General features: G+C 44.7%; 1 protein-coding gene across 2 annotated transcripts in view; it reads right to left on the reverse strand.

The window, feature by feature from the left end:
• Positions 1 to 2,013: 2,013 nt before the first annotated feature.
• Positions 2,014 to 15,139, reverse strand: part of LOC143295352 (uncharacterized) — a 132,701-nt gene continuing 119,575 nt past the window's right edge. For both annotated transcript variants that reach the window (XM_076607005.1, XM_076607004.1), the window contains 6 exons: positions 14,398 to 14,472; positions 13,692 to 13,811; positions 12,889 to 12,982; positions 11,075 to 11,223; positions 9,764 to 9,847; positions 2,014 to 7,568 (listed from right to left, as the gene is read on the reverse strand). In XM_076607005.1, coding sequence (XP_076463120.1) covers positions 7,491 to 7,568; positions 9,764 to 9,847; positions 11,075 to 11,223; positions 12,889 to 12,982; positions 13,692 to 13,811; positions 14,398 to 14,472 — 600 coding nt within the window. In that variant the 3' untranslated portion in view covers positions 2,014 to 7,490. The remainder of the gene's footprint in view (positions 7,569 to 9,763; positions 9,848 to 11,074; positions 11,224 to 12,888; positions 12,983 to 13,691; positions 13,812 to 14,397; positions 14,473 to 15,139) is intronic.

Consider the following 15,139-nt stretch of genomic DNA (forward strand, 5'->3'; position numbering starts at 1 on the left):
ACATTACAGAATGTTCTGTACATATCAAATCTATTACTAGCACAAATGTGACTATACCATGTTTGCCATCTACAATCAATAAGCCTTTGGCGAAAAGCAGATACAAAACCACTAACACTACCAATACCCTGTTCCATCCAAACAAAGCCAAATTCATATTCGAACAAAGAAAGATGAGCCTCCGTTACCCAGTTATTCTTTCTAAATCATGTAATATTTTATCGGCTTTATACGGTATTCTGTTATCCCCCGTTTGCAACAGTTTAAGCCAATATCGAATACAATTCACAGCAGAGTTTACATATATTGGTTAGCGATTTGTTTCGCCATAGACTAGATCATTTGGTGTTCGCATATCTACTTCCCAAAATTTCTTCAAAGCCAATAAATGGACAGATTCACAATGTAAAACAGCAGTATCTAGTCCCCATATATCAGATCCATATTGTACTATTGGAGAGAGAGAGAGAGACAGAGACAGACAGACAGACAGACAGTGACAGAGACAGCCAGACAGAGAGAACGAGTCAGAGACAGACAGAGAAAAGGACGGAAGTAATGAACGTTTGAGTGGCGTGAATCGAAAGTCACAGTGTAAGTTACATGTCGTGGTTCAAATCGATTTGTGCAAGTGTGTGTATTTCTTCAACGTGTGCGTGCAAGTTCGTGCATATGTGGGTGCGCGTCTGTAGGCCTACTTGGAAGAATGAAGGTCATTGTCCATTCAAGAAATCACAGTTCACACCCCTTCGGAATGGCCCCAAAGTTTTGCCAGTAGACCCCGCATTTGCTGTCCGCACGGGCTCTGTTCGGTGCTTGGTGCAGTATCCTCTGCCACTTGGATATTTGTTGAAGCCTTTATTCATTTATTCATTTACCTATCAGTATATCTATCCACCTGTCTAGGTGTGTATATGTTTATGCACATGCATGCAAAAACATTTTTGTGTGTACGCCCTGTCTCTTCCAGTAATTGCATTCGTCTTTTGTTGTATTTCTATTTTCTTTGTTTTCCTATTTGCCCCGACGGTTATAAATTATGTGAAAGAAGCATGTTTTTAGTGAACCCACTTTGGTTAATCATATATGTCTGTCTGTCTGTTTGTCTGTCTGTGTGTCTGTCTGCATTGGCCTCAGTGCAAAAGCAGGGTGTGGGGATAGAGAAACACAGGGACAGAAACCAGGCGCTTTCTGAAAACACACAGCAGCGATGTCAAAATATTTATTGAAGTAATCAATTTCGTAATCAACCAATCCAATCACGATGGGCAACGGAAACAAAAATAAGAAATGAGATGTGAAATGAAGATACACACGCACACTATATTTCTATTCGATCATGCTACATACACCTGGAATCTATCAATCACGTTAACACAATTCTCAAAGTACACAATTTTTAGATTTCTTTTATACAGGAAATACAGTGTGTATGCCAATCTGGTGAATGTATTGTACAAGACAGTCCACATGAGATGGAAATTAAGTTTTGGTAAAATTGTCATCCCCAGTAAAATGATCTAACAAACTAGTTACAATGCGAGTCCAATTCGGGAGGAGAAGGAAAGAGTCAAAGCAGTGTGAGCGTTCAGAACTGGTTTAATTAAGAAATGATGAAGTAGCGTTACTGAACAGGAACAATCATGCCTGTCCAGAATATATATATGAATTATATAAGTGACCGATAAATTTGTCCCAGATACATAATCTATTCATAACCAATCAGAAGGCAACAAACTTTGTGATTTCAACAATTATTCAGAGACCAGTCAGGGCAGCTATCTACACCCGAGTAAGTCCAGGACTGGCTGTAGCACTGACAGTTCCTCAGCTCTGTAGAAATCCACTATGTTCTGGAAGAGATCAGAATGACTTTATGGCACAACGTATTTATACAGGCTCAATACCCTCTATGATCTACTGCTAAATACACATTGGCCTACTTCTGCACTTGATTAGCTAGAAACAGTAATGACAATCTTCAGTAAAGTTTACATTTTGGGTAATGTATAGTTTGTTTTAAAATGCAAAAAAAAAAAAAAAAAAAGAATCTTCATGAGCGTATTTAGACAAAAGCTGAAAGCACCCTGGAAAACCGGTTCATGACTAATATTGAATATGAAACTGATTTATCATAATTTATCTGACACTTTTAATTGTTCATTTGTTTGCTTCAATGAGGGTGGTATATCAAAATCATGAGCAATGTTACATCTTTGTCAGTCTATTGCGAACTTGTCATTGTTTGTGACCAGTTGGGCTGGAATTCAGTTCAGCAGAAGATCCTTCACAGCCTACATAACCTATGAGACCTCTGCCAGACACATTGCTTATCGATGCTCTTATTTGTTACTGGATTACAATACGGAGGGGAGAGGTTCGGAGGGAAATTTGTGAGACAGATATAATTTCTTCTTGGCGTCATGCAGTAAATACTGTGCAGCATGGTGTTGACTCCCAAGAACAGACCACAACAACGGAGTGAAGAAAGAGAGCCCAAAGCATCCAGCACTAACCGGTAGCCACGGAAATCCTATAGAAACTTCTGTGACTGACATTTTGCCTTGTGACTTCACCCATGGTGTTTACTGCTCAGCCAACCACAGAGCCCACATCAGGGTTTGCTTTGTGCCATACATCTACAGGGAGGAAGGGTGTGCTGTATATCTAGAGGGAGGAAGGGTGTGCTGTATATCTAGAGGGAGGAAGGGTGTGCTGTATATCTACAGGGAGGAAGGGTGTGCTGTGCTGTATATCTAGAGGGAGGAAGGGTGTGCTGTATATCTACAGGGAGGAAGGGTGTGCTGTATATCTACAGGGAGGAAGGGTGAAGAGTGTGCTGTTTATCTAGAGGGAGGAAGGGTGTGCTGTATATCTAGATGGAGGAAGGGTGTGCCATATATCTAGATGGAGGAAGGGTGTGCTGTATATCTAGATGGAGGAAGGGTGTGCCATATATCTTGAGGGAGGATGGGTGTGCCATATATCTAGAGGGAGGAAGGTTGTGCCATATATCTAGATGGAGGAAGGGTGTGCCATATATCTAGAGGGAGGAAGGGTGTGCTGTATATCTAGAGGGAAGAAGGGTGGTCTGCCGAGAAGACAGCTGCGTCAACTTCACCCTCATGACCAGCACCTCCGACTTGAGCCATGTGGCCTAGCTGGACGTGTGCGAGTGCCCCAACTCAAAATGGACTCCATCACCACCTGTGGAAGCGCACGGAATGGAGAGGAGACGTGTGTGCTAACTGGCGCCCGTCCCTTTGAAGCAAGAAGGGGCAGGGATAAGTTGCTTTGCAGTCCCAAATAACACCTTGTACAGGTTTACAGACGTGTATGTTTGTCAGAAACCATTCCAACAGGCACACAGAGCCCTGGACACTCACCCATCAGTGAAAGGTAATGAAGGCGATTAGTGAAGGGCTGTACTGACCTCTGCTGAGCCATGCCACTGGGAAACAACCCTAAACTCAATAGAATAAAGAAATGTTTTCTCATATCCTTTGTTTCTTTGAGAATACGAAACGAGACGGAATGACTTGCACCTAAACCAGAACAGTATATCTCACCCGAAATAGAATGAAATAAGACAGAACGTCATGAGCACACAAAGCTGGCGAACGAGAAAGAATGCGTCATGATCACTGTCTAAAAATACATGGATAGCTCATTGGCCCCAGGAAAGCTGAAGCCAACTGGACGCCATATTGTTTCTCGAATCCAGCCGTCAATCCTTTGAGAAGTCGTCTGCTAACTGGTGGTAGTTTCTGAACTGTAACCGTGTATCTTCGATGGAATCGTGTTATGCTTGCCCCTAGGACATGCCAAATGTTGTGCCTTGATCGAAATCTGCCAATGGTGTATCTACCAAAGTTATTACAGAAAAACAGTGCAGTGACACGTGGCGCAAACTTGCATGGACACACACACAGGAATGTCACCTTAACCAACGCTGCAAGCAAGTGAAAGCTTGCCGTGAAGCCAGCTGAGCGCTCGGCTACACATATGAAGTCACCGCTTCACGCTATACTGACATGAGTAGCAAAATCCGCTGGCTTCAGTTAGCAAAGGGGCTCAAAGAAGGCATACGCTATCCATGTATTTTTAGAGCAGTGGTCATGATGAACAGCATGGGGACAAAGACTGACTGGTGGGACGTCATGCTGCACAGAGCCCCACTGGTCACACGGACCTGTCTGGTGGGACGTCATGCTGCACAGGGCCCCACTGGTCCCAAGGACCTGTCTGGTGGGACGTCATGCTGCACAGAGCCCCACTGGTCACACGGACCTGTCTGGTGGGACGTCATGCTGCACAGAGCCCCACTGGTCACACGGACCTGTCTGGTGGGACGTCATGCTGCACAGAGCCCCACTGGTCACACGGACCTGTCTGGTGGGACGTCATGCTGCACAGGGCCCCACTGGTCCCAAGGACCTGTCTGGTGGGACGTCATGCTGCACAGAGCCCCACTGGTCACACGGACCTGTCTGGTGGGACGTCATGCTGCACAGGGCCCCACTGGTCCCAAGGACCTGTCTGGTGGGACGTCATGCTGCACAGAGCCCCACTGGTCACACGGACCTGTCTGGTGGGACGTCATGCTGCACAGGGCCCCACTGGTCACACGGACCTGTCTACCATGGGCCAACACATGATCACTGACCAGGTTTGTGAAGAGGTTTGACTTGAATAACTATGGCACTCGTACAAATAAAAACTACCTGTCTTCCGTTCATTCCATCCAAGGTAACAGAAAGAAGGGGAAAAGAGCTAGAATGAAAAGCAAAAAGCCTGCAGACTGTTCATTGATGTAAAAAACATACATTTGAATGGACACTATCATGATGACATTCGTGTGTTTACTAAAATGTTTTTTTTCCTAAAGTAGAGTTGATTTTTTTTAATCACTCATTTTCCTAGCTTTGTTCTCAAATTCCCAATTATCTCTATGGAATGTTAAGATCATGTCTGAATTTCCTTTCTTTAATAGCTTCATGTTTATGTCTTGAACAAATGGAATTGATAATCATAATCATGCTATGTACAATGAAGTATTGCTTCCATCATTTGAAAATAAAAGCACAGTCAATCAGCTGCCTGTTTCGGCACCCTCACCCACAGCACACAGCTGAAATGTTGCCACCTGATAGTTGCACAGTTAAACAAAGAAGCAAGGTCAATATGCACTTAACCCCCATACTAGACAAATCAACAGTACACAAGAATTAACTAACTCTGGTTATTCTATAACGGAATACATGTATCAAAGAAGATTCTTATTTATATTTGTTCAGACACTTCATCTACGCTTTCTCACATGCAAACACAGACTCTGAAAAAAAGGATAAACAATATACCATGATGATAAAAGGTAAAAGAATGCTTATCAGTGCCAAACAACGTTTTGGAACATGTGTAAGCAATGCACAAGTAGGCCTTCAACACAACGTACTAATAGGCCTGCAGCATAACTGATGATGTACCAGTAAGCCTACAACACAATGGATGATGCACCAGTAAACCTACAGCACAATGGATGATGTACCAGTAAGCCTACAGCACAATGGATGATGTACCAGTAAGCCTACAGCACAATGGATGATGTACCAGTAAGCCTACAACACAATGGATGATGTACCAGTAAGCCTACAGCACAATGGATGATGTACCAGTAAACCTACAGCACAATGGATGATGTACCAGTAAGCCTACAGCACAATGGTTGATGTACCAGTAGGCCTACAACACAATGGATGATGTACCAATAGGCCTGCAGCATAACTGATGATGTACCAGTAAATCTACAGCACAATGGATGATGTACCAGTAAATCTACAGCACAATGGATGATGTACCAGTAAGCCTACAGCACAATGGATGATGTACCAACAGGCCTACAGCACAATGGATGATGTACCAGTAAGCCTTCAACACAATGGATAATGTACCAGTAAGCCTTCAACACAATGGATAATGTACCAGTAAGCCTTCAACACAATGGATGATGTACCAGTAGGCCTACAACATAATGGATGATGTACTAATAGGCCTGCAGCACAATGGATGATGTACCAATAGGCCAGCAACATAATTAATGATACACCAATAGGTCTACAACATAATGGTAATGTACCAGACCCAAAACACAACGGACAATATTCCAGTACAAAAAGGAAAAAAACAAAAAGATAAAAAAAAACACACAATGGATAAATCAAAGGTGCAACTGGCCTACTACCCAATGGATGATTTCATGTCCCTATAGACCTACCATTAAAATCACAATATCCCAGTGGGCCCATCACCCAAATGACAAATATTATTAATCTTGGAGTATGCCTACCATGCAATGGACAAATGAATACTCCGGTAAGCCTACAGCACACTGGAGCAGACCCATTGGATAAATTCATGTTCCAGTGTGCCTCCCCACACTGGACAATGCTCCAGTAAAACACTGCTCAGTATTTCTGGGTATCACATCACAAAGTCACACAGACAGCAACAGTGGGGTCTTCAGCACTGACAAAGGAGCAAGTGGTACGTTGTGATTCAGTGACACACTATCGTCGCATTGTGTTTAAGCAGTTACATGAGAACGACAAGGCATCGTTGTCTGTCTGTCACCTGGTCCCACTGATCAACAAAAGCAACGTATGTCACAGGAGTGCATCATGTTGCACTTACCCCTCCACCCCACCCACCCCCACCCATGCCTGATATCCTGACATGACAAGAGAAAATACTGTACATGTTCCCGTAAAACAAAGCCTCGTTCTTTCATGCACATTGGAATCTCTCCATTATTAAAAAAAAAAAATCATCAGTTAGTTGTACCTGTTCACAGACAGCTGTCACATGTTTTGTCATGTCCACAACCTCTGTGAGGGAATTTGTCACTCATTTAAGTAAACATGTATCCCAAAAGACAGACCCAATATGAGCTGTCACAGCTCATTGGCTGTAGTCCGCTCCTTTATGGGAAATGTAAAAAAAACAAAACAAAGGCCTGACATTCGTTGCTCTCTCACCAGATATATAGCTAAATAAAACAATACATGACAGAAGACCCTTCTCTTCTGTAGTCCTTTTTTCCACGGTAGCAAACGTTTTGATTTGGGTTAATCCATTCAGGTATTGGAGAAAGGGGCACTCCGTGGCAGCATACCAAGGTTTTTATCTTTCTGCCTCGTCTTGGAAGTTCCTAAAAGCCGGCCCTCAAACACAGAATGGTACACACCGCCGGACTGATTCCCACAAACACTGCAGTCATCCAGCACTTTGCTGTTGATCACCACACCAAGAACACAGGCAACAGACGTTCCGCTAACACACAGAGGGTCACATGGAGGTCAAGGTCAGAGGCACTATGCAGCGTGGACGGAGGGAGACAAGCAGGAGCTGACCTCAGGCTCACTGTCCTCCCCCTCTTCTTCACAAATGGCCTGCAGCTGCCACAGGCACATTTGTCGGTGTGTACGACAGCCCTAGACGTCCATCTCGTCATCCGAAGACAACCCAGCCACGCGTGCACACAGGCAGAAGGAGACCACTATACCCAAGATCTGGAACCACAACAACAGTCATTGTCATTGTTTGTGTGTAACATCACATTCAATCTTCCACAAGTTTTATCAAACACATGCTTCATTTAGTATTTTCTAAATGACCCAAACGTTATTGAGTGTTTTTTTTTTATTCATATAATACCATCATGTTTTAAAGGTGGAGGAGTTGGTTGAGAGGGGGGGGGGGGGGAGGAATTTGAGGACGTGTGTATCAGAATACATGTGACAGTTTCTGGTACTGGCCTGTGCTCTGTGAATGCAGGCCGCTACATCTGACAATTACAGCGCACTAAGATTCTCAGTCAACTTACAGATGTGCAGTAGAGTGACAGGCGGAACAGACTGTAGGGCGCCACAGTGTGGGAATGTTCAGGGCGGATTCCTGAATAAGACCTTGAAGTTTCCATCATCCCGACCATCATCATCATAACTATCATCCGTGTTATGTTTTTTTCTTCAAATTATTGTTGTCATAACAACAGCAATAAAACAAGAGCTACTACTGCTGCTGTCGCTGTTGTTATAGTGTTATCGCCATCCTCATTATCAACTAAACAACAACACCACACAGAACTGCCAATATGTCCAGCAGAAAGCAGGGACCGGCAGGCTGGAGGAGGGAGGGTGGGGGTGGGGGATAAAGGAGGGGGTGGGTTTGGAGGGGGGGCGGCGGAAGTGGGCACTTAGCGGCTGTCAGAAGGCCAGCGCTACAGAGCAGAGCTATATCGGATTGTGGTGATGATTAAAAATGAAAACACTGTGGAGCTCTCAGTGTGCTTGCAACACGCTGTCCGGTCAGCTGGGACTGACCACTGACCTGTCCGCTGCTGCACTGGCTGCACTCTGTGACTGGTTCTGTCTGTTTTTTTTTCTTCCTGTCTGTCTTTCCTTGTGCTTTCATTCTGTTCTTCATTCTTTCTTTTCTTCCATCCTTCTTTTCCTTTCTCTCCATCTCTCTGTCCCCTTCAGCCCCCCCTCTCCCTTTTTCCCTCCTCCACCCCCCCCCCCTTCCCCCGCCCCCTTCTCTCTATTCTGTTCTGCTGACACGAGACAGTGTGCAGTTTGCAGTAATACCAGCTGACTAGGAGAGGTCCGTGTTCGTCGTTGTCCACCCCTCCAAGTCACAATCAACTTTCTGTCTCTCTGTCCGTCTACCCCCCACACCTCCTCTCTCTCTGTCTGTCTGCCTGTCTCTCAGCATAATAACTAGCAACTAATGTAATTATTGGAGGAAATAATGCTGATCCGCACACCTGTTCACAATGCGAAAGGGCCTTTCGCTGAATAAATCATTCGCATTCACGCGCGCAGTTTCTTTATCTTTGTGTGTGTGTGTGTGTGTGTGTGTGTGTGCGCGTGTGTGCGTGCGTCTGTGTGTGTCTGTGTGTGCGTGCGTGCGCGGGCATGCGCGTGTGTCTGAGTGAGTGCGAGCGTGCGCGCGTATGTAAGTGTGCGTGCGTGTGTGTGCGTGCGTGCGCGCGCGCGTGTGTGCGTGTAAGCGTGCGAGCATATGTCTGCGAGGTGTGCGTGTGTATGTGTGTGTGTATGTGCGCGCGGGCAGGCACGTACGCGTATGTGTGTATAAATGCGGGCGCGCGCGCGTGCTTGTGATGCGTGCATAACTGTTTTGGCATGAAGACGTGTTGACAGTAAAAACACCCCCGTACCGCTTCACCCGTGATCACATCACTTCACAACCCGACAAACCCTTGGAAACAGGACAAGAAAACGCACTTCGCAGATTGCTAAACGTCTTGTATGTCGTATGTGTGGCCCTTTGGCTTTTTTTATTTCTTATGTTTTATATTCTATTGACTGATTTTTTTTCATGGAGATAGCTGCTTGGAATGCAGAGTCTGATGATCACCCATGTCTTCAGATTCATATCATCATTCAAATGTTTTGCACTCTTCTTGATTAAAAATAATTTTTGGGGAGGGGGGTTGAGGTTCGGGGGTGGGGGGCGTTATGAACGTAAGTTTTTGCGGCTGGAGCAAACCAAATGATTATTATTGACACTGCCGTCGGGAAGATCGATTGACATCAAGCAGTTCTACACTTCACCTTATGAAGACACGTATGCATACCAAGGTTGCAGAGGGGTGGGAGAGGGGAGATAGTGGGAGAGGGGGAAAGAGGGAGAGAGTAGACGAGAAGATAATAAAGAGGAGACAGAGAGACTGAGTACTCACCAAAAACAGGGGAACAACCGCAGCCACAATGCTTACGACGGCCGAATAGGTATGCAGGTACTCGATCAGTTTGTCGTAACAGCCCTGCACACACACACACACACACACACACACACACACACACACACAGAGAAACATTAACACCATATCATACACACCTGCATAACACATCAATACTGCTTAGCGATGGGTGTGGAAGACATTTACACAGCGTATCACGCTCCTTCAGGTCACAAAGCATGCAGCATGCAGAGAATGTATCATGGGGTACTCCCAGAAAGGGGAGAGTGGAGGAGAGTCTGTGTTGAAAACAAGGGACAGCTATATGATGATGATGATAATAAATACATATATAAATAAGAAACAAAAAAGAAAAATATCATTTGGAACAAATAATAATAAATCATTTAACAGAAAATACAATTCAAAAAGTCGTCTGCCGAAAACAAACCAAACAAAAATCACAAAGAAAAACGCCCACAGCAGCAGACTTAAAGTTCAGGCAACTAAAAATACCTTTAGAAATAAACTTCGAAAAGACCTGACCGGAAGATGGAACAGGATGAGAAAAGCCCCTGCAGGCAAAACCAAGAGCTAGAATTCAAAGGAGACCATTTACAACTGAACAGAAAATCCAGAGTTCACCACGAAGCCAACTTCTAGCATCTCTGACCAGCTCTCTGATCTATTAATGGTCTCATTTCAAGGATGTGTCAGAGCGCGCAGGCTGGTCCATATCAGCCACACCACATTTGGATAAAATATGCTGTCCTCTTTAATGCATTGATTAGATAATTAAAACTTTAAAAAAGTTCCTGGGTTTGAATCCAAAGACCGATATGCAATTTTCTCCAATGGTCCACAGCTCATGGCTAATCCCTCATTTCATACAGTCAAGGAATCCATCTATGTCTTCTTCACATAATCATCACAGAGAGAGAGAGAGAGAGAGAGAGAGAGAGAGAGAGAGAACTTTCTTCCCTGTCTCTCAATGGTGAAGTATGCTTGGATATCCTTGGATATGGATAGCAACATAGCAAATCAGATTGCGCCTGAAAACTCTAATCCACTGGCTCTTGGCCCACAGTTGATACTTCCACAAAATGTCCGGAAATTTTGTTGACAATTTCACTCCAAGTTAGCCTGCAACTGACAGACAAGCTTACAAACAAACCAGAATGTAATGACGTCCTTTGCAGAGGCAACAAAGCAGTAAACCTGGGAAGCAGGGGCAGCACTACAATGCCAGCAAGAGGTTAGGGGGGCTTGAAGGTTGGGGGAGGTTGGGAAGGTTGGAAGGGGAGCACTCACAGTGGTGTAGAGGTAGGGGTTGACCTCACGGTACTTGGCCAGATGGCTGTCGTAGAACATAGGTGGCCCATTGAACAGCTTGAGGCCCGTGCACAGCTGCATGTCCCCCTTGGCACAGCAACTCTCGGGCACACGTTTCGTCTCCTTCTCTGAAAATTAAATAAAACTAAATCAAATTATGGTGCTTAGAGCCTTGCCGACCACTAAGGCCATCTCATGGCTATCGCCACGTTAGCATCAACTTAAGTCAAGGGTAAAAAAAGTACAATAAAAACTAGTCACCGCTCCAAGCTTTTCACTCAAAGTTTAAAAACCTTCTAGAGTTTAAAACATTCAAATCTGATTAAAAAATGTTTCACTTCTTCCGTGAAGTCTATTAGCGTCCACGGAGGGACATCACGAAACAAAGTAATGTCTTGTGTAATGTCTTGTGCACAGCAACAACGTCAGACCGTTATACAGATCCCAGCAGTCAAGGAGCACGTGTTTCACGGTAAGAGGTTTATCACAGGGAACACATCGAGGGGCCTCCTCTCCCTTCAACATGTAAGAATGAGTAAAAAAAATAAAAAATAAAAAAAGTGTGCCCAGCACAGACTCCCCATTTCGATTCTTCACCACCGATGGGAGGATCTCTTTTAGGTCTGGAGGATTTGGAACAGCTTGTTGTCCATCTGGGTGTTCCACTCCTCTTGCCAAAGATCCTTAACGTAAGTGTTCACCATCTGCTTCATGTCTATGTATGGTAATTTTTCCTTTACAGCGTTCTTGGCCAGCTGGTCTGCCATTTCATTACCATGAACGCCAACATGGCCAGGAACCCAGGCCAAACCAAAGTCATACCCTTTACTTGTCACAAGTTTAGATTTTAAAAAATAAAATTCCAACAATTTGGGATGTGACAGATACCTGCAGGCGATTGCCTGTCTCTGAAGATGAAAACAACAACAAAAAATTATTGCATCGTAGCAATGATGATGACAATGATCATGAAAAAAAATAATGCTGATGACAATAACAATGATAATAATTAATAACAACAACAATAATAACCACGAGCAGTATCACCGCCTCTGTTGTTTTCATCATTGTCATTATCAATGCCTTGCTGGTGTGATGATAATAACAATGATAATAATTAATAACAACAACAATAATAACCACGAGCAGTATCACCGCCTCTGTTGTTTTCATCATAGTCATTATCAATGCCTTGCTGCTGTTGGTGCAGCTGGTATAACATAAACCTTCAACCAATGAAGAATTATCCGTCGAAATGACTATTTTCCTTGGGAAAATCGTGAAAAGACATTTTCAAACATATTCTCTCTCTCTCTCTGGCGGTGTTCTTTTTCTTCTTTTTCTTTTCTTACGTGTTTGTGTGTGCGTGCGTACTATGCACACTTCCATGTGTATGTGTGTGTGTATCATGCACAGCTAGCAACGCAGTGCCTAACCCTGGACCCTCCCGCTGACCGGCACAGGGGTTATAACAGTGTGAGGGGCAATAGTTCTGCAACTCATCACATGCATCAATGCAGTCTGGAATGCAAACACAATCCAGTATGAAACAAGTTCTATTTAGCGCGAAAGCACTCTAAACCGAGTGAACAGATAGGGCAGTAAAACAAGTAGAAGGTCCACACAGAAATCATAGTGGCTTCAAAGATGTTACAAGAACAAGCAGGGGTGTGTGAGCGGTTGGGAGCAGTGGAGGAGGGTCGCTGGGGGAGGTGGGGGCTTGAGGGGAGGGAGGTGGTGGGGGAGGGAGGGACAAAGAACAAGTCCACAGAAAAGTGTAAGGAGACACTCACTCTTCTGTTCCCTGATGTTCCACTCGGTGCTGGAGGAAAAGTAGTTCCACGAGTCTCGGCTAGTGGCGTTGCCGGCTATACCGCAACACTGCAACTGTTGCATCACAACACACACCAAAACAACGGTGTTCAGTTGTTGAACCAAGAAGAATTGGAACATAAAGCAACAAACAATCAAAATGAATTTCAAACCAGAAAACGGTCATCACCAAAATCCTTCCTGTTCACCCCTATCCCAAACAAACCGATGGCATTTCACGTATAAAAAATAGAAATAAAAAAAAAAGGTTCACGCAATCCCAAATCAAAGGAAATGGCATGGCAGTAAAAAATGATCATTTATGACGATAAACACATCATAGGGCTATTCTGTCCCGTGAAGAACGATAACTACAGAGAAGCTGAAGAAATATGTCTGTTAAAACTCCATGCAATGCTGGCTTGTTGCTGAACCTTTTTTTCGCGTTCGTACGCTTTTAAACGTGTATGGGCATTGTTACCACAATACGTAGGCAGCCGTATTCTAGTTTCGGAGTTGCCCCCGTGCTATGTGTGTACACATTTCCATAATCCACCTGACAATGACATAGATGACACGATCTTTAACGTAAGTATTTGATGTTCTGCACGCGTATACACGCATAAAGGCGGTTCAGGCACAAGCAGATCTGCACGCATGTTGACTTGGGAGAACGGAAAACTATTCACGTTTAATCCACCAGACACAACCAGGAATCGAACCCAAGACCCCATGATTTTCAGTCCAGTGCTCTAACCCCTCGCCTGTCAATGGTGAGCCTCACCTGTCTCTGCAGGGCGTCCCAAGACTCCGTGATGCGGCGGTTCTCCAGGTTGGTGCGCACGTCCACCCCGTAGTGCATGGTCAGCGAGTTCTTCATGCGGTTCTTGATTTTCTCCGATATCTGTGATGAGACAGGTAAGGAGGTGGAGAGGGCGTCAGTATCATGAGCAGGTTTTGAACTATACAACAAGGCACCTGGCGTGCACTTGCATAAATCATGTGGAAAGATGATTGTTGTTTCTTTCTTTCCAAACACAAAATTAATGCACACGCGCACACATTCAGATAAAACACGCACAACATACACATAAAAACACAACACACGCACAAACAATACAACAGACAGACAGACACACACACACACACACACACAAACACCACGCATGCACACACACACACACACATAAGCACACACAAAACACGCATGCATGTATGCGCGCGCGCGCACGCACGCGCGCATACACACACAAACACACACACACTCCTCAAACTCTTCTTTATCTCCCGTCAAGACATAATCGGATAACTCGCACAACCCCACCCCGCCACTCTATCTTTCTCATCCCCACACGCTCCCGACACACACACACACACACACACACACACACACATATATATATATGACTTTAATGATTAATTCCAATCTAACCTGACCCAAATGGATGAAGACAGTGATACAGACCTAAACCAAGCCAGTCCTGACTCACCGTGCCTCTGAAGAAGACGGCCAGACCACAGGCCACACCCAGCACTATCAGCACTATGGCCAGGGTGGTGCCGTACTGAAACCAGGCACACACAGCAGGTCACATACCTTCCAGAACTCACAGTCAGAAGACTCTCTCTCATAGAAAAAAAAGAAAACCACCACCATCCCCCCCCACGGCTGCTCAGCCGAGCACAAAATCCGGCTCTTTAGTTGGCCGAGCAGCGTCTAGCGTCTTGGGTCAAAATTTTTTTAATGCCAGACTTTCCCACCGCACTCTGCACTGACCGGCACATTCGCCGCGGTATTTCTGGCCCCGCGCGCCAAACCGTGACACTGCCTTCTTTGTTTCACTCGGCCCCGTAGCCCCCGCCCCACTTTTCCCACCTTTTCACAGCATCCACACATTTCCTGCAGCGATTACAGAAAGTTGAATTATTGCTATTCCTGGTTGTATTATTGGAGTGCAGTTTGATTTGATTTACACAATTTCATTATTTTATCAACATCATCGTTTCTTTTTTTTTTCTTTTTTTTTTACTACCTTAAAAATCTTCGTCTTTCTCGTGGAATGAAGGGTACAGCAGTGCCATAAGCCGACAGACACTCACCCCGCTCTCCATCCCCCTGCTGCTCGCACTCACCATACTACAGTGTGTTCATTTAAACGTTTGTTGTGCTGCCAAGAAAAATCGCACAACTCAAAAGGTAAGCTAATCTGCATGCAGGCATGCTATATGTTC

The sequence above is a fragment of the Babylonia areolata genome, chromosome 20 (genome assembly GCF_041734735.1).
Source record: "Babylonia areolata isolate BAREFJ2019XMU chromosome 20, ASM4173473v1, whole genome shotgun sequence".
Lineage (NCBI taxonomy): Eukaryota > Metazoa > Mollusca > Gastropoda > Neogastropoda > Buccinidae > Babylonia > Babylonia areolata.